Here is a 27,805-nt window from a genome sequence, read left to right on the forward strand (position 1 = left end):
CATTTTGGCTCTAAAATTGACCGAGCACTCCAGGTTAGTGATTGACCAATGAATGCACGATGGTAGATAGTGAGACGTATTTTTATTGGTTCTTCCAGGCATCTTCAACCGTTCATCACTAGTATTCACCAATCAGTTTGAAGCGTTCCAACAGGAAATTCCGGGTTTGTGTGTTGATTGGCAATAAATCAGTCCAATCATTTTTAAGAGATTGTAGTCGCGCGCACGGAAAGCCGGGTTTTTAATCGTAAGTAAGACGTTTTCAGTCACTTTTAATCTGCAGGTATATCTATATGCAAAAAATTCATCCATTAAGTTTAAGCGCATGTGTGTAGCTTATTTTAACTGAATATTTTATTCTGATGTTTATTTTTTTTCTGGCGTGATGTTAATTTTTGATTTTTGCAAGACTAGGATTGTGGGAGGGTCACCCATTCATTTGAGCTTTAGATAGATAGATAGATACTTTATTAATCTTTAGTGTTTAAACGCGATCAAAAACTGGTTTGTTCATCTTTTGAGAACTACAGTTTTGTGAAAAGGTTTGTTTTTCGGGTTGTTTTAAGTATCAGCAGTTCTGGGGCGTTTCGGCTCGTTGCAGTCTTTTTACTAACTTGTTCAGTGGTGTATTGGGGGGTGGGCGGTTAATCAGACTGAACAATGTTTTTAAAATATGTTTTTTCAGTCCGTGCCGTCTATTGATAACATTTTTGGATGGGGCTTTGTGTTTGAAACAGGTTTCGTATTTTAATCATTTTAAATACCGACAGATATCTTGTGACCCCGTAGAGCTGTGCTATGTTGATTGAATTGAATTGTACTAAACTGCAAGGCCTGTACTAGGCGTTCTCCATTTACACATTCTCGATCAGAGTGAAAAGTTGACCAATTTCGGGTTATGTCATAAATTCAGGTGCTAAGTAGACGGTTTAGTTTGTTGGATGCATCGTGCTAAAGACTACACTGATTGATTTTAGGGCTGCCCTTTGTTCGTGCTGGCTGTGTGACCCGGCGATTAAATGCCGACCAAGGGTGATTTTTGAGCGATTGTGGACTACATGATAAACTGGCGCCGTTTAGTTGGTTCCCGAACTCTGCTATCTCAAACTAGTTGGCTTTAGTATACGTTACGTTTCCAGTGCTGAAATGTTTTGCAAAAAATCAACACAGTTCGTACTGAAAGTAAGCCTGGAATTGTAATAGTTTTCTATTGTTGACCTGTAATTTGGGGTGTGCGTAGAAGAAAGTCCATCAAAATCGTCTAAAGTAGTTGATGTTTGGAAGAATAGAAGGAGATACTGTAAATCTTACATGATCTGCCTCTCTTTATTTTCCTTTCAGTTCCACCACTTACACATCGACCTGTTTGGCCACCTTGCACATCCAGCAAACAAGAGTCAAAGGGTAAGAGGATTTATATGCAAGCTCATATTTTAATTGTGAATTTCCCATTGGGATTAATAAAGTATCTATCTATCTATCTATCTATCTATCTATCTATCTATCTATCTATCTATCTATCTATCTATCTATCATATAGTGCCTTTCATATCTATCTATCTATCTATCTATCTATCTATCATATAGTGCCTTTCATATCTATCTATCTATCTATCTACCTACCTACCTACCTACCTACCTACCTATCTACCTACCTACTTCATTTTAATAAATGACCTGACAGTCTAGTCAGTAATGCATATGCTCAAAGCTCTCTTACGTTTTGGTATGGATATTGGATTGTTTTTAATGATTTAAATATAATCGGAATGCTTTTAAAAATGTTCAGTCACATTTGAATGTAAAAGTACAGCTTTACCTCACTGTTTTTGGTATTGTGTTATTGCACACACACCATACATTCTTGATGTATTTTGACTATTTATTTGTACGTCACTTCATATTTGTAATCTTTGAATGGTTAGCTTGTAACATCTTTAGTGATGGTTAGCATTGTTTATCTTAAACTTGCCTCTCACAATGTGGTGTAGGGGTTATTTTGTATCATCGCAGCTCCACTTTTGGATTTGCATTTGTACCAAGAATAGGTTTCAGTGATTTTTCTTCACCCTGAAAGTATCACTGTGCTTCTGAATTTGTTAAGACAGTATTTCTCAAACCAGGGAGCTGTGGCCCACCAGAGGGGCCATAAGATGAGTTATGCAGGTTAAGGGCATTGCTCAAGGGCTTAACTTCTAATAATTTGATGGAACCCTTTCAGTCTGGTTTCAGGGTGCAGCACAATTGTGAAACTGCTCTGCTACTGGTTACCAATGATTTTCTTATGGCAGCAGACTCTGGACAAACTAGCATATTAATTCTGTTAGACCTCAGTGCAGCATTTGACACTGTCAGACATGACATTCTACTGTCCAGAATGGAAAACATGCTGTGTATCTCTGGCACTGCCGTCCAGTGGTTCAAGTCCTATCTGACTGATAGGCAAGAATTTGTTAGTCTTGGCAACAGCAGATCCAGCTCAGCGCCAGTCACACAAGGAGTTCCTCAGGGCTCTGTCCTCGGTCCTCTGCTTTTCTGTATTTATATGCTTCCCCATGGCTATATTATCCGTAGCTATGGACTGGGTTATCATTTTTATGCAGACGATACTCAACTCTGTTTCAATGTTAAAAGTGGAACTTCATCAGAGCTTTCTCAGCTCACAACTTCCATCCATCCATTTTCCAACCCGCTGAATCTGAACAGAGGGTCACGGGGGTCTGCTGGAGCCAATCCCAGCCAACACAGGGCACAAGGCAGGAAACAATCCTGGGCAGGGTGCCAACCCACCACAGGACACACCCACACACCAAGCAGACACTAGGGCCAATTTAGAATTGCCAATCCACCTAACCAGCATGTCTTTGGACTGTGGGAGGAAACCGGAGCGCCCGGAGGAAACCCACGCAGACCCGGGGAGAACATGCAAACTCCACGCAGGGAGGACCCGGGAATCGAACCCAGGTCCCCAGATCTCCCAACTGCGAGGCAGCAGCGCTACCCACTGCGCCACCGTGCCGCCCCAGCTCACAACTTGCCTCAGTGAAATTAAAACCTAGATGGAGCAGAACTCGTTAAAATTAAATTGCAACAAAACTGAACTTATGCAAATTGGGACTAAAATGCAACTTAATAAAATGAGCTCCTTCCCAGTCCATCTTGGCGGTGATCTCATCAGACCTGCCTCTACTGCAAAGAATCTTGGTGTCATTTTTGATTCCTCCCTTTCTTATTCCGCCCACATAAATCACATTAAGAAACATTCTTACTTTCACCTCTGTAACATATCCCGTGTTCGCTCCTTCCTCTCCTTCTCTGATGCTGAGAAACTCATCCATGCTTTTATCACATCCCACATCGATTATTGTAATTCCCTACTGGCAGATGCCCCTTCTAATCTTATATCACAGCTCCAGCTTATTCAAAACTCGGCTGCAAGAGTCCCGACTCAAACCAGCAGCAGCGAGCACATAACACCCATCCTGCTCCATCTTCACTGGCTCCCTGTGTCTTACAGAATCTTATCAAGGACAAGACACAATAACCTGGATAGTACATGCATATACAGCATGACTCAAGCACAAGACTCTTGGGCTGTCTGGTTTCATTGGTCAGTATTTATTATCATGCTAATTAACATGCTGTGCGCGTGGAGATGGCTTTATGCAAATGAAAGATGCAGCAGGAGTGGTTGACTGCTGCCCTAACCAATAGGGTAGGCAAACAACTGGAGAAGAGGTGGTGTCTTGGACAGGAGAAAAGTCACCCTGTAAAATTGTAAAAAAAATTAAATTCACTCTTGGAGGATCTGCTCAAAAATTTTTTTTTTTCAATATGGCAAGGCCTTATTAATTTTAGATTAAGATTTTTGTATCGTAACATTCTCCCCGTGTTTTTTTTTTTTTTTTTTTAATAATTGCTCTTGTTGGCTCTCCTTTCTCTCAGGTGTGAGTTGATTTTAGGTTTGTTTAGTCTGACTCAATTGTATGCAATGTTACTTTATTGTATGGAATGTTCACTTCTTTAAAACTACAATCTGTTTTTAAAAACAAATAAAAAGGTGAAGAAAACAATCACATTTGCCATGTACAGCCAGGTGTAAGTTAGAAAGAGAAACTTTGGCAACACAGAATGGTTAGCAGTATCACTATACAGTAATCCCTCGCTATATCGCGCTTCGCCTTTCGCGGCTTCACTCCATCGCGGATTTTATATGTAAGCATATTTAAATATATATCGCGGATTTTTTGCTGGTTCGCGGATTTCTGCGGACAATGGGTCTTTTAATTTCTGGTACATGCTTCCTCAGTTGGTTTGCCCAGTTGATTTCATACAAGGGACGCTATTGGCAGATGGCTGAGAAGCTACCCAGCTTACTTTTCTCTGTCTCTCTTGCACTGACTTTCTCTGATCCTGACGTAGGGGGTGTGAGCAGGGGGGCTGTTCGCACACCTAGATGATACGGATGCTCGCCTAAAAATGCTGAAAGATTATCTTTACGTTGCTATCTTTTGTGCAGCTGCTTCCTGAAACGACATGCTGCACGGTGCTTCACATACTTAAAAGCTCAAAGGGCACGTATTGATTTTTGCTTGAAAAACAAACTCTCTCTCTCTCTCTCTCTCTCTCTGCGCTCCTGACGAGGGGGTGTGAGCTGCCAGGGGGTGTGAGCTGCCGCCTTCAACAGCTTTGTGCCGCGGTGCTTCACATACTTAAGCCAAACAGCCCTATTGATTTGTTTGCTTTTCTCTCTATCTCTGTGACTTTATATGCTCCTGACGGGCACTCCTTTGAAGAGGAAGATATGTTTGCATTCTTTTAATTGTGAGATGGAACTGTCATCTCTGTCTTCTCATGGAGCACAGTTTAAACTTTTGAAAAAGAGACAAATGTTTGTTTGCAGTGTTTGAATAACGTTCCTGTCTCTACAACCTCCTGTGTTTCTGCACAAATCTGTGACCCAAGCATGACAATATAAAAATAACCATATAAACATATGGTTTCTACTTCGCAGATTTTCTTATTTCGCGGGTGGCTCTGGAACGCAACCCCCGCGATGGAGGAGGGATTACTGTAAACCTTTAGTGCTGGTGCTAGATGCTGTCAGTGTTTGGTGTTGCTTCACTAGAAACAAAAAGGGAAAGGGAGAGAAGTGGAGGCAGAAGTGGTGTCCACAACAAGAGGTATAAAAGGTGTAAACTTAAACTTAACAAGTCCTCCACTAGCTACTCCATTGTAATGTGCATTCACATCTAAGGACTTTGAAAGATGACCCCACCCTGCCCTATGAAACTGTTTACATTGACATGCGCATCTTCTTGCTTTGAACATGGCTGCACAAACCCACACCCTTGCGCACCGATTATTCTTTACATACACAGGAGATAGCCGATTGCTTAAGAAATCTCAAAAACATTATACCACCAGTTATTTGAATCTCTCTCTCTCTCACACACACACACACACACCCAAAACTTCAAACAGTACAAGCAGGAACCCCAAAAGTAAAAACATTCCATTCATTGCATGTGCCTGCATTGCTCTTTCAAATTTAGTTCAAGTAAAACCCAAGTCAACATTAGAACTTTGTCAGCTTATGACTATGGCAGAAAAAAATTAAAAGCTTGAACTTTCTGATGAAAAACACAAAAAGAAATACTCAAATGACCAGGTTTGTGATTTTTCTCTTGTCTATCAAAATGTAGCAAAATTTCACATTATTCCTACCATTTATCCTGTTTCAATTCAAAGCAATACTTTCCTGTAAAATTGTGTTTTGCTGTGGCCATCAACAAAACTCAGTTCAGTAGAAAAGCAGAAATTGATCTAATGAAGAATGTTCTACACACGTGTAATTGTGTATAGCATGTTTAAGAATAAGCAGCTTCAGTGGCATCATAATACTTTATTTGACTGTTTTTCTTTTGTTGTTCCATTTGGAGCACTGGCAGGTTACATGACTTGCTCATGGTCACACAGTTCAGTAGCAGGATTTGAAGTCCTACGTCCAAAGCCTGAACCACACTTCTTCTTTCGGCCATTCCCATTAGGGTTTGCCACAGCGGATTATCTTGTTCCGTATATTCCTGTCCTCTACATCTTGCTCTGTCACACCCATCACCTGTATGTCTTCACCACATCCATAAACTTCCTCTTCCCTGGCAGCTCTATCCTTAACATCCTTCTCCCAATATACCCAATATCTCTCCTCTGCACATGTCCATACCAATGCAATCTCGCCTCTCTGACTTGGTCTCCCAACTGTCTAACTTGAGCTGACCCTCTAATGTACTCATTTCTAATCCTATCCATTCTCGTCACACCCAATGCAAATCTTAGCATCTTTAAGTCTGCCACCTCCAGCTCTGTCTCCTGTTTTGGTCAACGTCACTGTCTCTAACCATATAACATAGATGGTCTCACTACCGTCCTGTAGACCTTCCCTTTCAATCTTGCTGGTACCGGTCTGTCACAAATCACCCCTGACACTCTTCTCCACCCATTCCACCCTGCCTGCACTCTCTTTTCACCTCTCTTCCACACTCCCCATTACTCTGTTCTGTTGATCCCAAGTATTTAAACTCGTCCACCTTCATCAACTCCCAGCATCCTCACCATTTCACTGACCTCCCCTCTCATTCACACGCATGTATTCTGTCTTGGTGGCCCTACTGACCTTCATTCCTCTCCTCTCTAGAGCATATCTCCACCTCTCCAAGGTCTCCTCAACCTGCTCCCTACTATCGCTACAAATTACAATGTCATCAGTAAACATCACAGTCCACGGGGACTCCTGTCTAATCTTGTCCGTCAACCTGTCCATCACCGCTACAAATGAGGAGAAACCGCTCCGAGCCAATCCCTGATGTGATCCCACTGGTATGGAAATCTGTATTGTTGTCCACATGTTGATCTGGCAGAATTTTATACCAGGTGCCCTTCCTGACATAACCCTCTTGGCTTGGGATCGGCATGAAGAAACACACTGGTTTGTGCATCCCCTGTGGCTGGGTTTGAACCACATTGCTTGCCAATAATATTAGCCCTTGGTAAAAAAAAATACTACAAATATTGTATATAGAAAAGTACTTTGTTAGTTATAGTACTTCTGATACATTTGATTAACTGGAGGAACAAGGACTAGTGCCCATTGCTTTATGAAGTTTCCTGGATGAAGCTGAGTAAAGTACTATGTACTTGCATTCAAACTAAACAAATGTCGTCATTCAAAGGGGTTTAGGGGCTGTGAGGCTCTGAGGTTATGAAAAATTAACTGAAATGATGCTAATTTTGCTCTTTCTTAATCACTCCTTCACCACAGACAGTGAAAAGATAAAAATGTTTATATCTCAAGGGGATTATTATTTTAAATAACACTTCTGAGCTCTGACAGGTAGGTGTAATTCATATGACAAGTTTCATCAGAATCAATAATGGAGATTTAAGTAATTTGAATTAAAATTGAATGACCCACTCATAATTTTGTGCTACATCCCATCTTGGTAGGGCCCTCTAGTTTCCTGTCAAAGTGTAAACTTTGAGGTTGATTGTCAGAAGTGCTAGTTTGTAACGCACACACATACCATCCAGCGTTCATTCTGCATTATATTAAAGCATCGCCAGTTTGAACTGGCAAGTTGCATGGTCTTTAAAACTTTATTTAGAAATGAATAGATTTTTTTTTTGTATTTCTTTAAAATATACATCTTGTTTACTTGATATCCACAGTGTTTGGCTATTCACAGAGAACAAATGTTGACATTTTGCTCTTATTGATTTGAGATGAGACCCCGTGACCCTGTGTTTGGATTCAGCGGGTTGAAAATGGATGGATGGATGATTTGAGATGTTGATTGATTGTTGCCAAGCAGTGCTTTTATTTTTGAGCCTTTTATTGTGACAATGTCTTAGTACAGACATCTGTTCTAACTTTGCCAAAATTATTGTTATGCATTATCTTAAAAACCACATCCTCCCCAATACAGGACAAGCTATTCATTCAGTACTCTAAGGGTGGAATATTTTTGCTGTTTTCAGGACATAATTTCCACATGCTCAAATTGAAGAGTTTTATTACAATTGGCATGAAGAGAGCCCAGTGTCTGAAGTGATTTTGAGTGGTGTTAGAGGAGCAATAATCCCATGCTGAAATCTCTATTATGACATTTGTAAAGAATGTACAAAACCTACTAATGGTCCTCTAAAGCCCCTATAGGACTTTAGCTAAATGTGTTAGTGATCAAGAGATCATTGAGAAAACAAATTTTTATCGTCCCTTAATGAAAGTGTTACTGCGGTATCTCGGCTAAAGTATTAATGGACTTTGTTTATCCTTACCTGTATATTTGTGTATGAAGTTCTGTAATTTGTAAAACTTTGTATTTTTTACAATAGGCACATTCTGGTAGTCCAGGCCCTGTACTTAGGGCAGAATGCTGTACAACTATCTCTTCCTGCCCCTAGAGTATATTACATTTAAATAAGTCAGTTTTACCTTTTTGGTCTTATTGACCTCTTCCTGTTGTTTTTCCTGTTTTGGGACACTTTCAATCCTGAAAACATAATAAAGTGTGAAGTTAAGTGTGAATACTGAATATTTTGGGGGTGTTTTTCTTGCCTTTTAGATGGTACAGTATATTGACACCACTTTAATTCTAAGTGCACACTTTGCAGTGTTCATGTCCTGTTGGGCAATTTGGTCATACTAAAATTTTGATTTCAATACTCCTACCTACCAGCTTTGGCTCTTCAGAACTGATACTAAAGTGAATAGCGGGTAACCTCGTAAGTTTTCAAATAATAAAATGCAAAATCACCTGACAATTAGCAGTCAGAGTGGAGTCAGATGCTAATGAAATTTAATGCTAAATGACCACAGCTGCTTCAGTGTTATCTACATACACACTTATTAGGAAACAGTGGTTCAAATAACCTGTCCCTGAGCAAAGAGCAAATTATTAAATGGCAGGATAAGAATATTGATTTCATACTCCACTTATGCAAGTTTAACTGACCTCCTGTGGGTCTGCTCATATGTTAATAAAATTTTAAGCAGTGGAGCAGGCTGGTGTAGAGAAAATTCTGACTTTATTTAACATTAATGCAAAGACAACTCCACTGGTGTGTCTCCTTTATATGCATTTATTCAGAAAAACAGAAGTGCTCATCTCCTTTTAATTGTGATAACCCCAAGAGTACAGAATAGTTTCAGTACCTAGTCTCCTAAAAGTAGCCCCATTTCACAGATGTTCAGTGCTGGCAAGGAATTCAATGTCCAGTTAATGGTTCTAACAGTCCTCCTAGCAAAGAGGGTCTACCTTTAACGTGGTGGTGAGTTTTGTCGACATATTCAGCTGATTATTACCCACTGCCACTTGATGTCAACTAAAGTCGACATCCAACCTCAACCCCTGCTGTCGACAAAAGTTGACATCAGCCCTAAAAGAGTTAATTTCTCAATTTTTGTAAACTGTGTAATTAATCTAGTGCATACAATGTATACATTTGGGGATTTTTGAATGTTATCAGTGAAAGGTGCATCATGTCTGTTCAGCAAAGTTGTGCTGTGTGGAAAGTGCTGCCCTTGTTAAACATGGAAATATTCTTTTTGTTTTTATAGTAAATGTCACACCTGTCATCCTACAGTCCTGTAAGACCCCATGATGGGCAAGGGATACATTTTTTCGACAGATTTAATGCTTTCTTAAGCTTTGGCGAGACATGCCTTGACAACTAGTATTATCAACCATTTCTGTCTCTTGCTTTGTAAACTGAATTGCCAAATACGTGCTCTAGCATGTCATTTTGGTTTTCTGCTAATTGCAGAGATGCAGTGCTGCAAGCATAGAAACCATACACCTGCTCAGTGGTGCCCATGCCATTCTGAAAGAAACTATCAATTGGGGCGCATTTTCATGTAGCAACATTACGAAATTTTACATAATGCAGGTATAGTACCATTTTTAAAAAAAAAAAAATTGTACAGGACAATTAACAGCCCAAGTAACAAATCGGCAGTGATCTAATGTTTCTCTGAATAATCGAACCACTGCGTTCATATATATTTCTGGAGAGGGAAAATCAAATGTTACAAGTAAAACATAAAAACAGCATTGGTATCTTAGTGAATAAACGATTAATTTCCTGAATGTTACTGTTTATTCGCATACTTACCAGAGTAATGAATGACAACCCTTTTTCTATATATACAAAGCTAGATAGCCATTTTTCACAGTTCTTTTTGAAAACCATTGTTTGTAGCAGTGTTTCTTTCTAGCCCCTTAAGTGCATTTTTGTTGTCCCGTCACTCATTTGTTTTCACTTTCTAAATGTCTTGTATTGTGATACAATATTAAGTTAATATTGTCACATGCTTTACATCCATCAAGGCTGTAGTAAGACAAATTTTGCGTGGGCCCAAAAATCCCTATTGTGGTTCTTTCCTCTACACATTTAGGTAATTTATTTGTCTGTGGTGTGGCTTTTGTGCATTTGGGAAGTCTACCTTTTTATAAATGTTACACAATGGAGAGTGTTTTGAGGGTGCATGTTCTTGGTTTGTTTAGCAATTGCACAGGATTTACAGTGGGGCAAAAAAGTATTTAGTCAGCCACCAATTGTGCAAGTTCTCCCACTTAAAAAGATGAGAGAGGCCTGTAATTTTCATCATATGTATACCTCAGCTATGAGAGACAAAATGAGAAAAAAAATCCAGAAAATCATTGTCTGATTTTAAAAGAATTTATTTGCAAATTATGGTGGAAAACAAGTATTTGGTCAATAACAAAAGTTCATCTCAATACTTTGTTATATACCCTTTGTTGGCAATGACAGAGGTCAAACGTTTTCTATAAGTCTTCACAAGGTTTTCACACACTCTTGCTGGTACTTTGGCCCATTCCTCCATGCAGATCTCCTCTAGAGCAGTGATGTTTTGGGGCTGTCGCTGGGCAACACGGACTTTCAACTCCCTCCAAAGATTTTCTATGGGGCTAGGCCACTTGGACCTTGAAATGCTTCTTACAAAGCCACTCCTTCGTTACCCGGACGGTGTGTGTTTGGGATCATTGTCATGCTGAAAGACCCAGCCACATTTCCTCTTCAATACCCTTGCTGATGGAAGGAGGTTTTCACTCAAAATCTAACGATACATGGCCCCATTCATTCTTTCCTTTACACGGATCAGTCGTCCTGGTCCCTTTGCAGAAAAACAGCCCCAAATCATGATGTTTCCACCCCCATGCTTTACAGTAGGTATGATGTTCTTTGGAGGCAACTCAGCATTCTTTCTCCTCCAAACATGATGAGTAGTTTTTTCATCTGACTATATGACATTCTCCCAATCCTCTTCTGGATCATCCAAATGCTCTCTAGCAAACTTCAGAAGGGCCTGCACATGTACTGGCTTAAGCAGGGGGACACATCTGGCACTGCAGGATTTGAGTCCCTGGCGGCGTAGTGTGTTACTGATGGTAGCCTTTGTTACTTTGGTCCCAGCTCTCTGCAGGTCATTCATTAGGTCCCCCCATGTGGTTCTGGGATTTTTGCTCACTGTTCTTGTGATCATTTTGACCCCACGGGGTGAGATCTTGCGTGGAGCCTCAGATCGAGGGAGATTATCAGTGGTCTTGTATGTCTTCCATTTTCTAATAATTGCTCCCACAGTTGATTTCTTCACACCAAGCTGCTTACCTATTGCAGATTCAGTCTTCCCAGCCTGGTGCAGGTCTACAATTTTGTTTCTGGTGTCCTTTGACAGCTCTTTGGTCTTGGCCATAGTGGAGTTTGGAGTGTGACTGGTTGAGGTTGTGGACAGGTGTCTTTTATATTGATAACGAGTTCAAACAGGTGCCATTAATCCAGGTAACGAATGGAGGACAGAGGAGCTTCTTACAGAAGAAGTTACAGGTCTGTGAGAGCCAGAAATCTTGCTTGTTTGTAGGTGACCAAATACTTATTTTCCACCATCTTTTTAAGTGGGAGAACTTGCACAATTGGTGGCTGACTGAATACTTTTTTGCCCCACTGTATTCTTAGTTTCTAGATAGGAGTTCTAATTATGTGTTGTCTAATTTTTAAAACCCAATATTCTGCCAGAGTGAAGTGTAGCTATTGTCTGTTTCTTGTAGGTTTGCACAAAAAAAGGGAGGAAATGGTAAAATTGCTACGGTGGCTGAGTTTTTTCAAAATTAAAATGAAAAAGAGAAACCATTCAAATGTTTGTGTAAAGCTGTAATTTTATAAGCCAACTTCAACCATGCAGTGATTTTAAAACTGAAGGGCCAAGCAGAAGTTCCATGTCCTTCAACGTATCTGTAATCAATGGTTAACTTTGTCTTTGCTAAGCAAATAGAGCTCTTCAAAATGGGATTGCAAAGTACATGTTTACTATTAACTTTGAAGGAGTTGGGGTTCAAAGTTTAATTGCATTACTTGAGATGGAATTTATGGTCCTAACAGAATTAACAACCTCAAGACACAAAGCTGTTTGAAAATTGTGTTCTTCAACTTAGATCAAGATTAGCTTAACTTAAATTGTCTCCAGGAAATGGAGGTCAGCATTTCTAGGTACAATGGAGAGAAAAGCCGAGCAAAATGACACCTTTTATTGGCTAACTAAAAAGATTACAATATGGAAGCTTTCGAGGCAATTCAGGCCCCTTCTTCTCTTACCTGAAGAAGGGGCCTGAGTTGCATCGAAAGCTTGCATATTGTAATCTTTTTAGTTAGCCAATAGAAGGTGTCATTTTGCTTGGCTTTTCTCTACATTCATAATGGCTAACACGGTACAACACCCTAGTACTATAGGTACAATGGAGATACTTTTGTGGAAATTTGCTGCCATTACCACATATCACACTCTTTGGTGTATTTTGCTTTCTACTTGAAGCCGTACTGCTTACTGATAATTTGAAATGGGCAAGGTAGTCAGGTGATCTACTGGTAATAAGTTTACCATCAAACACATGTAAGCAGCATAGTAAAAACAAGTGCTTAAAGTACATAAAGAAAAGTTACTTGCTGTGGGATTTTGCTCATGCTTGATCTAGAATATGCTGTTTGATTTAGAATAAGCACAGGATTAAATATTCAATAGTGGAGAACTACAGAATCTGAAGATTGGTATTCTGATCTATGGATCACTTACATCATGACAGTGTATCTGTTTGTATAGATTGCACCAAATTGTTAAAGCTTATGTTCTTTTAAAAGCTATAGAAAATCATTTTACTTTTGTTCTCACTGAGCTAACGTATCAAATATATTAATATCTAGTCTGATTCATCTGTTGGTGAAAAAAGATTCACTGATCTTGACTTTGCCGACAATGCTGTGATCTTCAGAGTCAATGGAGGCTCTGATGAGGGCTCTTGAGGGGTTTGCGAGTGGCCAGGATAAAATACTGATTCTCTGTGCAAGAGAGGACAGAGCCGACTTTACTTCCTTAGAAGGCTGGAGTCCTTCAACATCTGTAATAAGATGCTGCAGATGTTCTATCAGATGGGTGTGGCGAGCACCCTCTTCTATGTGGTGGTGTGCTGGGGAGGCAGCATAAAGGACAGGGACGCCTGGACAAACTGGTGAGGAAGGCAGGCTCTATTGTAGGCACGGAGCTGGACAGTTTAATAATAATACTTTGCATTTATATAGCGCTTTTCTCACTACTCAAAGCGCTTAGCAATTGCAGGTTAAGGGCCTTGCTCAAGGGGCCCAACAGAGCAGAGTCCCTATTGGTATTTACGGGATTCAAACCGGAAACCTTCCAATTGCCAGTGCAGATCCCTAGCCTCAGAGCCACCACTCCGCCTGTAGACATCTGACATCTGTGGCGTAGTGACTGGTGCTGAGCAGGCTCCTGTCAATCATGGAGAATCCACTGAACAGTATCATCTCCAGACAGAGGAGCAGCTTCAGCGACATACTGCTGTCACTGTCCTGCTCGAATGAGATCGTTCCTTCGTTCCTACCCCCACACTATGCGACTCTTCAGTTCCACCCGGGGGGGGTTAAACGTTAACATTATACAAAGTTATTGTCTGTTATACCTGCATTTTTATCACTCTTTAATGTAATATATATATATAATATATAATATTTTTTTATCCTTCTGGTGCTGCTGGAGTATATGAGTTTCCCCTTGGGATTAATAAAGTATCTATCTAAAACCCAAGATCCAGGCCTTTAATGACGTCTATCGGCAGTGTGTCTTGTCTGTAGAGAGTTTGCTTACCTCTGCAGTGACATTCATATGAAGTCAGACAGACTGGGAGAGCATGGGGGTGGGAAATGAGGTCGCTGGTAAGAAGTATGTGGCACTCCCCATATCTCTGCAAAAGAACGAAGGTCCAAGTCTTTAGAGTCCTGGTGCTGCTTGTCTTGCTATATGGTCGTGAGACGTAGACACTCTCCAGTGACCTGAGAAGACTGAACTCCTTTGGTACTGTGTCTCTTCTGAGAAATCTGGTGTGTCACTGGTTTAACTTTGTGTGAAACGAGCAGTTGCTTGTGGAGCTCTGAGTAAGGCACATTACCTGCATTGTGAGGGAGTGTCAGTTACAGCACTATGGCCATGTGGTGCAACCCCCCCCCTGAGGGTGATCCAGGACACAGGATCCTCATTGTTGAGGACCTGAGTGGCTAGACCAGGTCAAGGGCATGTTCACGTATCACCTGGCTGCGGCAGATAGGTGCTCATTTCCGATGGATGGGACTGAATCGCATTTCTGCCCTGGGGAGTTGCCAACCAGGATCCTGAGCTGCTTCGTCATGTGGTGTGTGTGGCAACATGCTGTACCAGTGCATGCTTCCCAACCTGACCTGACTGTCCTGATTCAAACCTTCTTGACCTGCACTATGCCAAGTTAGCAGAACAGTGCTCAACTCGTTTAAGCCCTCACATGGGGAAGTACCGTACTTTGAAAATACACTTGTCCATATTTGTTCTGAAATGAAGCATATGTTGGATTTGCCTGTTTATGTTTACTATATGCTGAAGCTGGAGTGAACTGCAAAAGAGTGAAATAACAATAATGTAAATAAGCTTTCAGAGATTCCTTAGAGCAGAAACATGCAGCTGAGACAGGCCTCCGGTGCCCCAGGTTTCATAATCTGTGTTTATATAACTTGCAGAATGTTTTGGAGATTACTTTTTAAGTATAATGGCTTGTTAATTATGGTTTTCATATGTGTAAGTTTGTTTTCCATGTCTTTTATATTTTGACAATGTGAAGTTTGGATCCAGGATGCAGTGCCTTTACAAGTTTTCCTAAGTGTGTAGTATTTTGCTCTGTTTGTAAATATATTAATGTATAATGGACTGTCTTTTTTGTGAAGACCAAAAACACTTTGAAATTGTTGCAAAACTAAGTATTTTGTCTTGGAAGTTTGTTCTGCATTTCTCTGTAATTGACTTTTTATGACTAAACCACAGTCTCCCCTTTTCCAGATATCCGTCTGAGGTGGAATGGCAGTCCAAGAAGTTCAACCAAATCACACCATCTACATCAATAATCTCAATGAGAAGATCAAGAAGGATGGTGAGTCTGGCTGTGGTGGTATTTTGGAGTGCATGGAGTAGTAAAGAAAAATAGCCTCATTTATTTTTGTCATCAGTAACTGATTTATCCACTTAGTGCAGTGATTGATTCAATTTTAAGATCAATATTTTGACCAAGCTTGATTCTTCTCACAAGGAAAGATCAATAGACCGGGGCCAATTATAGTTGCTATGTCAGGTTAGTATTACTGTTGTCGCATGTGCAGAGTTCAGTGAAATTCCTACTTGCATGACCAACCAACAGGGGAAACATGTTGGCACTGTCTGGCATGATGGTAAATGAGAATGTTTTAAATATATTAACTCAGTTTTCTGCCATTCATCAGTAACATTGTCTTTCGTATTGTTTTTCAGTGCCTTCTAGTGTAGGAACTGCCTTTTTATACATATTGTTGACATATGTATTCATCCTTCCAGTATCCAACCCGCTATATCCTAACTACAGGGTCACGGGGGGTCTGCTGGAGCCAATCCCGGCCAACACAGGGTGCAAGGCAAGGTGCCAGCCCACCGCAGGGGCATATGTATTCATGCAAGTTTAAATATGTTGGTGTGCTCCATGTAATAGATGCCATATCCAGGGCTTACTCCAGCCAGAGTTGTTCCTTGAATCAGAATCTGGAGTAGATGAAGTGACCATATTTATTGCCAGCAGTTAAAATTAAGACTGCTGCAGGAGTCCTAATCATAAACCTTTCAAATGTTTAAGATATCTGTGCCTCACAGGTCCAACATCATTTTGTTTGACTCCTGCTGCAGATCACTGCTTGTGTTTCATTTGCACGTTCTCCTTATGTCTACATGAGGCTTTCTTGAAGTATATGTTAGTTGGCAGCTCTTTGTGTATGTGTGAGCAGATACTGCTGGGATAGATCCAATTTCAATGAGACGGCCATGAATTGTAGATTTGCTTTCAGTTCTGTTTGTGAAATGTGAAAAAACAATATCTAAACTTTTTGGCAGTCGGTGCACTTTAACCTCTGGCATCACCTGGAGACATGCAGTAGCTGTGAGTAGCAGGTTCATATCTGCGTGTAATCCTGCTTGACAGTTTGTGAGTGACGTTGCCTGTGTGTCTTTATCAACACTGCATATATTGGGACAATGTGAAATTTTTAGTAGGACACTACCCACTGAGCTGATTGTGTGCTGCTTCAATTTGAGTTTACTTTAGATGTTATGCTTGTGGTGTCTAAAATTGGCCTAAGCATTCTACAAGCTGGCACAGAACATAAAACTCCTTTCTCCCTGTCAGCAGGAATTTAGAGATGTGTTCTGACAAACTCCTCTAAGGAGGCAGATTAGGCAATCTATCAACTAACAAATATGTTGAAATGTATGCACATACCTAGGACCTTAGTTTATTTGTACTATGGTAGGCTGTGCCAAAAAGGTAGGATTGCTTGCCTCTGGCCCTTAGAGATGGCAATTTATGCTGCTGTAATAGCAGTAGCGGGTCACCGGTGTTTATTTCTTGTGTTGTTTTCTTGATAATAAGCTTTATCCACACAACCCCCAGAATGGTTGCTGCCTGTCCCTCATAATACAGGATTATTCCCCTACTGGAGCTTAAAATTCCCCATACTGTATTGAATCAATAAGGTCGCAATTTGTCCCATATTCTTCTATACATCATTTCATATATACAGTACACTACCTCTTTAAAGTGCAGAGAATAACGTAAAGTATCAAAATAGTTGTACAAGTGGATTGCATGAGTTTTATGTTCGTTTTGCGTGAATGTAGGCAGGCAGACAGACAAGCATTGCATGCTGAGTGAGATTGTGGTCCGTGTCATCCTTGCTGTGCTGTGTTCACACATTGACTGCTTTAAAAAAAAGTTGCATTGTGCAGTATAGAGGAATGTCCAGAATAAGACACTACACACAGGTTGGGGGGTGGAAGTACTATAATGCAAGTTTGGCCCTGAAACGCAAGAGGCTGTTTGAGGTATAGTCTGAGTGAAGTGAGGGGGAGAATGTCCATGGGTTAGCCCTGTCCCTGGCGATTTTTAAATATGCGTGCCATCTAGCTTCTGTCACCTTAGAAGGATATCTGACCTGAAACCACACGGTGCAGGTGCTACTTGTGTCAGAGACTGAGTGGAATCACTTGGTTCTGTATAACTCACTCAGACTCCCAAATCCAAGCACACATGATATTATGGTGTTGCTGTTTTTAATTATATTTTTCCTAGTGTAGCATACATTAACCTGTATTAGACTGTAACAAATAAAATTAGCGGTCAGTGCAAATTGATCATGCTAACATGTCCATCCATCTTTACTTAAGGTTAAGACTTGTTTTATGTTTATTTTCTTATCAGACGCTTTTAACCAAAGCAACTTTCAAAGAAGGTTAACCTAACCAAGTAATCTCAGTCTAGGGACGTTTTTTGAACAAGTATAGCAGGACAGATTACAACAACTGACCATCACTAGTGGAGAGAGATAACAAAAGATACTAACAAACTGACTGATATCTGCAAAGCAAAGATCACTAATTTACAATTTGACAGTTATTTACAGAACAGCGCTTCTTAAACACATTAAGGGAGTCAGTAGTTCAAATGGAGGTGGGCAGCTCATTCAACCAACTAGGAGCTTAATATTAAGAGACTGGATTGAGATTGTTATACCACACAGAGGTGGCATCGCCAGAAGCCATTCACTGGCAGGCCCAAGTTAGCAATAAGAAGCATAGCACCTCACCAGTGTCTCCGTATACAGAAGTACTGACCCATTGACTACTCTTTAGGTTTGGATATGTATTTAATGTGTGCTGCTACAGGGAGTCAGTGTAACAACCTGAAGACAGTAGTGACATGCGTCTTTTTTTTTTTTTTTTTTTTTTTTTTGGTTGGTGGAATACAAGATGAGTCGTTGCATTTTTGGACCATCTGCAGTGGCTTGATGCACATGCGGGTCCTTCTGCTAGTACTTAGTTGCAGTTTTCAGACAAGGCTTTTTTTTTTTTGCAGATGTTGTACACATTCATAAATGATATTCAATAACCGTGTGCAGTTTTAAACCTCTAACACTATCATATACGTATTTTTTTTTTTTTTTTTCTCCCCTCGGTCTATAGCAGCTGTGCGCAACCTGCGGCCGTACGGCCGCATGCGGCCGTGGGCAAGGACTTTGGCGGCCGTGGACGTGTATATTAAAGTGTACGTAATGGCAGCCGTGCAGGTGTAGGGTCTCTGGACTCCAGCGAGTAAGGGGTCTCAACGCCGCGGAATCTTTGTCGGCCGGGTCGGTATGGTGACGCCGAAAGCCGATTTGGACTCTGGGGTCTCTAGACTCCTGCAAGTGTAGAATCTCAAACACCGCAGAACCTTCCTTAGCCGGGTCGGTATGTTGACCAAAATGTTGCCCTTTATATATTCATCGAGGCCTAGGGACTCTCGAGCTTACTCCGCATTTCCTGGGAGAAATGGGGTGAGATGGTGCAGCGTGGATAAAGGAAAGGAAATAGTGGAATTTTATTCGATGAAAAACAAGGACTGCCCCTTGCTAAACAATGACTTTCTAACATCTCTGGCGTTTCTGGTTGACTTACTAACGCATGTTAACTATCTCAATCAAAACCTGCAAGGCAAAGCAACAACAGTTTGCCTCATGCACAGAAAAATAAAAGACTTCTGTGACAAATGTCGTCTCCTGAAAAGCCATCTGCAGCAGGGTAATTTCTACCACTTTCCACAACTGACGGCTCTGATTGACAGCAAAGAAGTAAAGCCTGACCAAATTCCTACCGTCCGTTTTTCGGGCACTTTAGACGGGCTGTTGCAGGAATTCGCTAACCGTTTTCAAGATTTCGAAAAGATTTCAGCAACAATAAGACTCGTTGCTTCTCCTCATCTGGTGGAGACAGAGAGTGCACCGTTACATCTACAAATGGAGCTAGTAGAGTTGAAGAACAATGAGCAGCTTGTGAAAAAGTTTACGGAAGAAAGCAACCTGCTGGATACGTGGAAATCAGCAATAGAATACCCACAACTACGAGAACTGGCCAGGAACATTCTCGTTCTTTTCGGAAGCACTTATTTGTGCGAAGCAGCGTTTTCCAGAATGAAATATCTGAAAAACAAGTACCGAACCCGATTGGTAGACAGCAATCTAGAGTCTGGAATACGGCTAATGGTCTCCAGCGAGTCCCCTGACTTTGCAAGTCTGTCTGCAAACATGCAAGAGCAAGGAAGCCATTAATGGCGATGTTTTCCAAACTTCCTGAAACAATTGCTGTAAAGGTTTTTTGTCCTATATGACGTTTCGTAGACATTTTTTTACATATGTAGACCAGTAAATTGAATATTGTCAGATATATCATACTCTGTTTTAATGTGTAATCTGTAAATTTTTACATAAATCATAAAACATTATTAAGTTTACTTGGACTTACTGGCGGCCGTTATTAAAGTAAAAAGTCTGTAGTGCGGCCGTTATTAAAGTAAAAAGTCTGTAGTGCGGCCATCAATAGCGGAAAGGTTGCGCATGCCTGGTCTATAGTATACTTTGTTGTTTAAAAGCCTTATCAATACACATTTTCAATCAAATTAGTGACTCCTCTTCAGGTAACTGTTGCATAGTTGACTTGTGTGTATTATGCAGTTAAGTGCAACCTAAGCTGTAATAGTAATGATTGTCCTCAAAAGCGGAACTATAATTTTATGCAGCAGTTGTTTGGTGGTAGTTGGGCATTATGTCTGTTGCACAAACAGCCATCAAATTGAACTGAACTGGAGAGATTTTGTATGGAAGAATGGTCAAAAATACCTCCATCCAGAATCCAGACACTCAAAGGCTATAGGAGGACAGCGTCTAGAGCAAGGGTTCCCAAACTTTTTTCAGCCTCAGACCCCTTTACCAAAAACTTTTAAAACCGTCGACCCCCTAATTACATGCAATGGTTTTTCATATCCGCACTTGCTTTGATATGTTCGATAAGACAATGAACAGACATGTTTGTGCTACATGTATTTTCATGCATTCTTACGTGTGACTCTTTTAATGACACATTTTACCTTTTCGTTCGCAAATTTGGTATGTAATGTGTTTTTTTTAAATGATTTTACTTCTTAATTAGGTACCTATTGGAATCATAGATATTTTGAAGTAACAAACAAATAGCAGTAGTAAGGGGGTCTATTTTTGCTGTCGTTGACCCCCAAATTTTTTCATTGAAACTATCGACCCCTAGAAAGTTCAAATCGACCCCAGGGGGTCAATATCGACCACTTTGGGAACCCTTGGTCTAGAGGCTGTTAGATTAGCAAAAGGAGGCTCAACTAAGTATTGATGTAATATCTCTGTTGGGGTGCCCAAATTTATGCACCTGTCTAATTTTGTGATGATGCATATTGCATATTTTGTGTTAATCCAATAAACTTAATGTCACTGCTGAAATACTACTGTTTCCATAAGGCATGTCGTATATTACCTGGGTTCGCTTCCCGGGTCCTCCCTGTGTGGAGTTTGCATGTTCTCCCTGTGTCTGCATGGGTTTCCTCCGGATACTCCGGTTTCCTCCCACAGTCCAAAGAAATGCAAGTTAGGTGCATTGGTGATTCTAAATTGTCCCTAGTGCATGCTTGGTGTGTCTGTTTGTGCGTGCCCTGCGGTGGGCTGGCGCCCTGCCCAGGGTTTGTTTCCTGCCTTACGACCTGTGTTGGCTGGGATTGGCTCCAGCAGACCCCCGTGACCCTGTAGTTAGGATATAGCGGGTTGGATAACAGATGGATGGATCGCATATATAAAACGGAAGTTGCTACTATGAAAGCTCAGCCAATGATAAACAAAAATCCAAAGAATTAAGAGGGGTTCCCAAACTTTTTCATATGACTAATTTGAGTAAAAAATTTAATTGTGAAATTTATTGTGATTGAATCTTTATATTCACAGCATGTTTTATTACTAACAGCTGGGGTTGCTGTTCAATTAAAAGTATTTTTGGTTTCATTAAAGGAATTGTCCCTTGAGTTAATATTAGAAAGGAATCTTGTTAGACTTGTACTGTTGTTTGTGTGTGTGTGTTATGCAGTATTTTTTTAATTTGTCTTCTAGAGCTGAAGAAGTCCCTCTATGCCATTTTCTCTCAGTTTGGGCAGATTTTGGATATTTTAGTTTCCCGCTCTTTAAAGATGAGAGGCCAGGCATTTGTGATATTCAAGGAGATGAGCAGCGGGTCAAATGCTCTACGCTCCATGCAAGGGTTTCCTTTCTATGACAAGCCAATGGTAAGTATCTAAACAAGCAAGTAGCACGCCTTTAGCAAAGTGCTTTAGCTAGTTTTTGAGTCCTGCAAGCTAAACTGACCAAAACGAGTGTCCTTCAATTAAGACTATAGCTGTTTGTCCATATGTAGCTCTTTAAAAATTTGTTTTTGCCCGCAGTTTCTTTCTTGACTAACCATTAGGTTGTTATTAAGCCACTTGGTACTGCAACTTAGTTTAGTTTGCTGTGTTTTATATTTTGATACTTATTGCAAAATGTTTCTTGATGCACTTCAAAATGCTTTCTTGCTTTAATTATGCATTGTCCCGTTAACTTTTAAATCTGATTTCTTCTTACCTAATGGAGCTTCATGTAATTCTGTTGTCTCGGGTTCATTTATTTTGTTCCCCTCACTAGCGAATCCAGTATGCAAAATCAGACTCCGATATCATTGCCAAGATGAAGGGAACATATGTTGAACGTGACCGTAAGAAGGAGAAAAGAAAGGTCAAAGGACAGGAAGGAGCAACTACCAAGAAGGCCATGACTGGGGTTCCTGGAGCCATGGCCCCTACTGTTGCTGGAGCAGTTCCTGTAAGTTCCCTTTCTACCTGGGCATATCTGTAACCATGCTATCAGTATTAAGTTTTTAACTTGTCAGATTAACATTTGACAAAGGAGTGCATAGTAATGCAGGGTTTAAGTACTGGTGCTTCAGACTTTCTGGTCTGGTTTCCAATGTTTTGTGTTAAGTTTTTTTTTTTTCCCTAAGTGTTTGTGGTCTTGGATTATTTAGAGCTTTTTTTCTTACCCCCTTCATTTCACTCTCTACAGGGGATGCCTCCGATGGCACAGGGTCCTCGCATGATGCCAATGCCTGGACAGCCACCTTACATGCCACCTCCAGGAATGATGCCACCTCCAGGAATGGCTCCCGGACAGATTCCTCCAGGGGGTATGCCACACGGACAGATGATGCCTGGACAGATGCCAGGTGCAATGCCTCTTGCACAGGTGGGTAACAGCAATTGGCTTTCACCCTGACATATTCAATATATGTACTGTATATCGTATTCTCTGCATGCGAGGGCTGTACAAGTAGATGGTTAACTGGCTCACCATATTGACGTGTTTTAACAAGGGCAACTATGATTTACAGTACTAACTTTTAAAATAAACTGCATTGTAAAGCATTCATTTGTAATTAACTCTGCAACACTATAATCCTGAAAGTTTTAGAAAACTCCATAGATTAATTTCAAGCAATGATTGACTAAAGGCAGAATCTATCCAAAGTTCCAGCTTTTCTGGAATACCTGCCTTTTAAAGTTAAGAATAATAAAGTAGTGAGATTAAATAAGAATATTTAGAAGCCCAAAATGATTTAAGCAGTTTGGCTCATTTTTGTTTTCAACCTGAATAATAAGAAAATCCAGAAAAGGTAATTTACCAGAACTGTTTAAAACGGTAGTGGTTAAATTTTAAATTGAAGAAATTTGTGGATAAACTTTAAACCCCATAATTCTGATGCTTTTTTTTTTTCTTAGTTTATAATACCCTCTGCTGCTTTGTCAGCTTCACTTTACAGAGTTATTGATGAATTTTTAAAAGCAATCACAACTTGTAGCCTTTTTTGCAGTCTTTACTTATTCATAGGCTACCATTTCCTCTTAAGTGTTTATATAAACAAATTTCTTTCACAGTTCAATTTTAATTCTGCATATTCCGTAGCCTACTATTGGTACTGAAATGATTTATACTGTTTACATTTATTTAAAATACAGTAAACACTTGCTTAATGATGCTTCGTTTTAACGCTGTTTCGGTATAACGCTTTTTTTTTTCTTCTAATTTTTCATTGATTCACTTTGTAGTCGCATAACAGCAGTTTTCGGCAAAAATGTTGGTTTCCGCCGCAATCGCACAACTTGATTAGATACTCTCATGCAGTCTCGTTTGATATCCATGCAATACAGTACATTATGTATGCCTGCTGTGTCACTGTTCATTTATGATTGGTCATCGATGTTATTGTGTAAGAATATAAACATATTTTATTTTACTGTAATAAATAACAAATTATCCCTTTTTAGTTTTAAAATGAGTGGTTGCAAAGAAAAAAGTGACAAGAAAAAGCATTTTGCTGGAAACTAAAATGCAGGTGCTTAAACAATTAGATGCAGGTGAACGCCAAATTAGCGTTTCTGATGTTTAGGAACAAAATTAACTTTCAGTGGATTTTCTAAAAAAAAAAAAAAAAAAAAAAGTTTACCCACTATTTCGGAAATTTATGGTGATCCAAATTTTGCTAGAAGTTCTTAGATAAGGCGAAGTGTCATTCATGCAATGTCTTGCTATTGACAATTGCTTGCTGAATGACAGAGAAAAAGGCAAACGTTCGATGACTGCTTCACAAAAAAACAGTGTCAAATGAGGAAAACCTTCCTCATCACATATGTAAATTATTTATTTACTTGAATATAATATTTTTGATTTTTCATGAATCATTTATGACTAAAAATCAATATTAGCAATAAATGTCTAATGTAATAAAGTATTATACATGTTACAAAATAAAACAAAAAAAATGAAACTTTTTTTTATTCTGTCCTGTTTCACCTATCCCCATTATTTACATGTTTAAGATGACCTCATTTAGCGCTGGGATTTCTTGGGACATATCCCCCTCATTAAGCGGGGTCTTACTGTAGTGTATTTAACATCCTTAGCGTTAGACCCGAGCAGCAGTTGGGCAACTCTATAGACGCATCTCGCGTAAGCATTAGACCCAAGGAATACTCGGGCTGTAAAAGTGCCAACAGTGTTAATGTTGAGTGCTGCTCTGGAAGTGATTGTAGGCGTGTCTTGTGTAAGCAACAGGCCCAAGCATTACCCAGGCAACGGTGCAGACACGTCTTCTCTTAGCCTCATAATGGCATCTTATAAGAAACGTTTTTCAGCAGCCCAGGTGTTGCACAATCTTAACAGTGATATGAGCAAAGATGACAAAGTGAATCTTTCTTCAGACAGTGGAATTGAAACACAGTGAAATCGAAAGCGATTCTAATGAATCCAAAAGCGACAATCATGTCAATCACACATATGCCGTGTGCTGTTCAAAAGCTGATCAAGCAGGAAAGAAAATCCACAAAGAATCACGCTACTGTTGTCCCGGCTGTTACTTTGGATTATGTATTTCACCGTGCTTCAAGATATACCACAAAAATGACAGATTTTGACAGTATATATACAGTATTGTTCATTATTATGATTTGTCATTTTCTACACTTCTGATGTGCGTTGCACGTTTAACAGTAGAAAGATGACATTTATTAAATCTTTTTTTTTTTTTTTTAAGCCAGAAAATGCAATGCTTTTTACAACACTAAGGAGATTAAGCTGCATACATGAGGAAAAGGCAGGAACAATCTTTTTACAAATGCTCCAAAAACCAAACCAGCTGTATAACAGGCTACCATGGTTTTATTAACCCCCTCAAAAGAAAAACGGTCTACTGACACCTCCTTAAGTCCACACTGTTGCATGATATGAGAAAATAGTCAGGCTGGTGCTTGTAAACTTAATTACCATAGTGCACTGCACTATGAAGAAGCTCTGTCTAGAGTTAACCACATACGGAGATGAATCTCAGACCTTTATTTAGCAAGCATTGCGCTTGTGTCACTTGCTTCCCTTCTGCGGAGATCATCCATCCATCCATTTTCCAACCCGCTGAATCCGAACACCGGGTCACGGGGGGTCTGCTGGAGCCAATCCCAGCCAACACAGGGCACAAGGCAGGAACCAATCCTGGGCAGGGTGCCAACCCACCGCAGGACACACACAAACACACCCACACACCAAGCACACACACTAGGGCCAATTTAGAATTGCCAATCCACCTAACCCGCATGTCTTTGGACTGTGGGAGGAAACCCACGCAGACACGGGGAGAACATGCAAACTCCACGCAGGGAGGACCCGGGAAGCGAACCCAGGTCTCCCAACTGCGAGGCAGCAGCCCTACCCACTGCACCACCGTGCCGCCCTCTGCGGAGATCAGTATTAGAAAATTGGAGTGGAGCAATGGCCTGGTATGTAAGATAGTGGTGTGTTTTATTAGTTAGCTCAGATCTTGTCCCTTTTTATCATGTGAGCCCAGCTCAATCTAAGACTACACTTTTTTTGACATTGACGCACAGTTAAAGTGAAGGCTTTGTAGGGGATTTCATGCCTAATGTCTGGGTGCCAACATTTGTGGTTTGAGTTTTCCCTCTATGGTTATTGCCAAACAATCCTCACCTTTCCTTAGCAGTTACTATCAAAAGGCTTCTATGGAGGTTGTGCAACTTTGGAGCCTTATAGTGACATGGATGACATGCATGTTACTTTATTTATATAAAAAAAAAATCTGTCATTTTGAAAATGCAGTATGCTTCAACCTCTGATTAGGTTAAACTTGTCTTAAATGTAGTAACCATTGCAGTTGGTTTCTAGTGTTTTAAAGACTGGTGTCCATTATCTGTAAGTGAACTATTGAGACCGTTACTGGACTCTGTAAGGTGAGTTTGGCTTGATGATAGCTCAGTATTCTAAAGTTTTCTGATTGATCACTGCAAGTTGACTTTGAACTCCTTCCTTTTGCAGGTGCCAGAAAATCCACCCAATCACATTCTGTTTTTGACGAATTTGCCAGAGGAAACTAATGAGCTTATGCTATCCATGCTGTTCAACCAGTAAGTTTTTTTTTCCTTCATTTTTACCCATGAATGCACATTCCAAAACAGATTGCTAGTAAGTTGATGGGATTTGTAAGTTAATATGACTGCTTAGATTGATTCAATTATTTTGTAAATTCTAAAATATATAGTCTTTAGCCCTTCATAACAAGTCCATCCTGATATAAACAAAGGAATTAAGTGGTATTGAAGGTGTGCCCAACTTTTCTACTTGATTCCTCAAAGTGAGTAGCTTTGGATTCTGGCAGTGCCACTTTCCGTAGAGCTTTACTGGACCTTTCATTTCTGTATTGAACTGTATTGTACATTCTGGGTAATCCATCTTTATTATCTTTTACATCTTGCCCGAAGAAGGGGCCCAAGTTGCCTTGAAAGCTTGCATATTGTAATCTTTTTAGTTAGCCAATAAAAAGTGTCATTTTGCTTGGCTTTTCTCTTTATTCACGTGGGGTGACACTGAAGAGGTCCCACTTAGTGGGAGTATAGGTGAGTGTATGCAAATACCTTACAAAGGACTGGACTCCTGTTCATATTGCTACTGGGGGTGGGCTTTTATGTTTGAGTTGAAAATATTGGTTCAGAAAATGGATGAATGCTAATTTGTTTGTATGGAAAATGCAAGCCACATTTTAAAAATGAGAAATGTTGTAGCCATAATTTAAATACACTTTTTTAGTTGTTGGTTTTTGCTTGCTGGCTAAGATTTAATACCCCTTCTTAAAGGGGGTAAGAATGTTACTCTAGTCTGTCTTCGTTACTTGTATTTGTGCATTGAAAGCATTGGAGTCTGCTCTTCTGAAAAGGTTTGTGTTTTCTCTTGTGATTTCTCAACAGATTTCCGGGCTTTAAGGAAGTTCGCTTGGTACCCGGGCGTCATGACATCGCTTTTGTGGAGTTTGATAATGAAGTGCAAGCAGGGGCTGCTCGAGAGGCACTGCAGGGATTCAAGATAACTCAGAACAATTCCATGAAGATTTCTTTTGCTAAGAAATAACCTAAAGAAAACCTGAACTTTTTTTGTTTTGTTTTACTCCTCGCCCCTTCATTTTTATCTTTTCCTTAACCTACCAAGATTGTCAATGGGGGTTGGGCATTAGTGCCGTGTGTTTTTGTTTTTTTGGTTTTTTTTTTTAAACTGTAAAGGTAAGTTTTTATTTTATTAAAACTAAGCATTGCACCCAGAGTCTGCCTCTCAGACATTGTACCTGGAGCTCCTTGCGAATACATCTGTACAAATAAATTGATTTTATATAATTCTTTTGAGATTTCTCTGCCTTTCGTAATTTACAGTTAAT

At 40.0% G+C, this 27,805-nt stretch overlaps 1 protein-coding gene across 2 annotated transcripts; it reads left to right on the forward strand.

Annotated features, from left to right (window-relative positions):
* The first annotated feature begins 142 nt into the window (after positions 1–142).
* Positions 143–27,764, forward strand: snrpa (small nuclear ribonucleoprotein polypeptide A). Of its 2 annotated transcripts, none has more exons than XM_028796233.2 (8): positions 143–247; positions 1,342–1,404; positions 15,446–15,536; positions 21,622–21,794; positions 22,189–22,365; positions 22,606–22,785; positions 26,419–26,507; positions 27,345–27,764. In XM_028796233.2, exons 3-8 carry the CDS (start codon positions 15,464–15,466, stop codon positions 27,502–27,504), a joined length of 852 nt encoding a protein of 283 aa, XP_028652066.1. In that variant the 5' UTR covers positions 143–247; positions 1,342–1,404; positions 15,446–15,463; the 3' UTR covers positions 27,505–27,764. The 2 variants fall into 2 exon arrangements, with proteins under 2 accessions (XP_028652066.1, XP_028652074.1); XM_028796241.2 differs by having other exon boundaries at positions 237–283.
* Positions 27,765–27,805: the final 41 nt, after the last annotated feature.

Source organism: Erpetoichthys calabaricus, chromosome 1 (genome assembly GCF_900747795.2).
Source record: "Erpetoichthys calabaricus chromosome 1, fErpCal1.3, whole genome shotgun sequence".
NCBI lineage: Eukaryota > Metazoa > Chordata > Cladistia > Polypteriformes > Polypteridae > Erpetoichthys > Erpetoichthys calabaricus.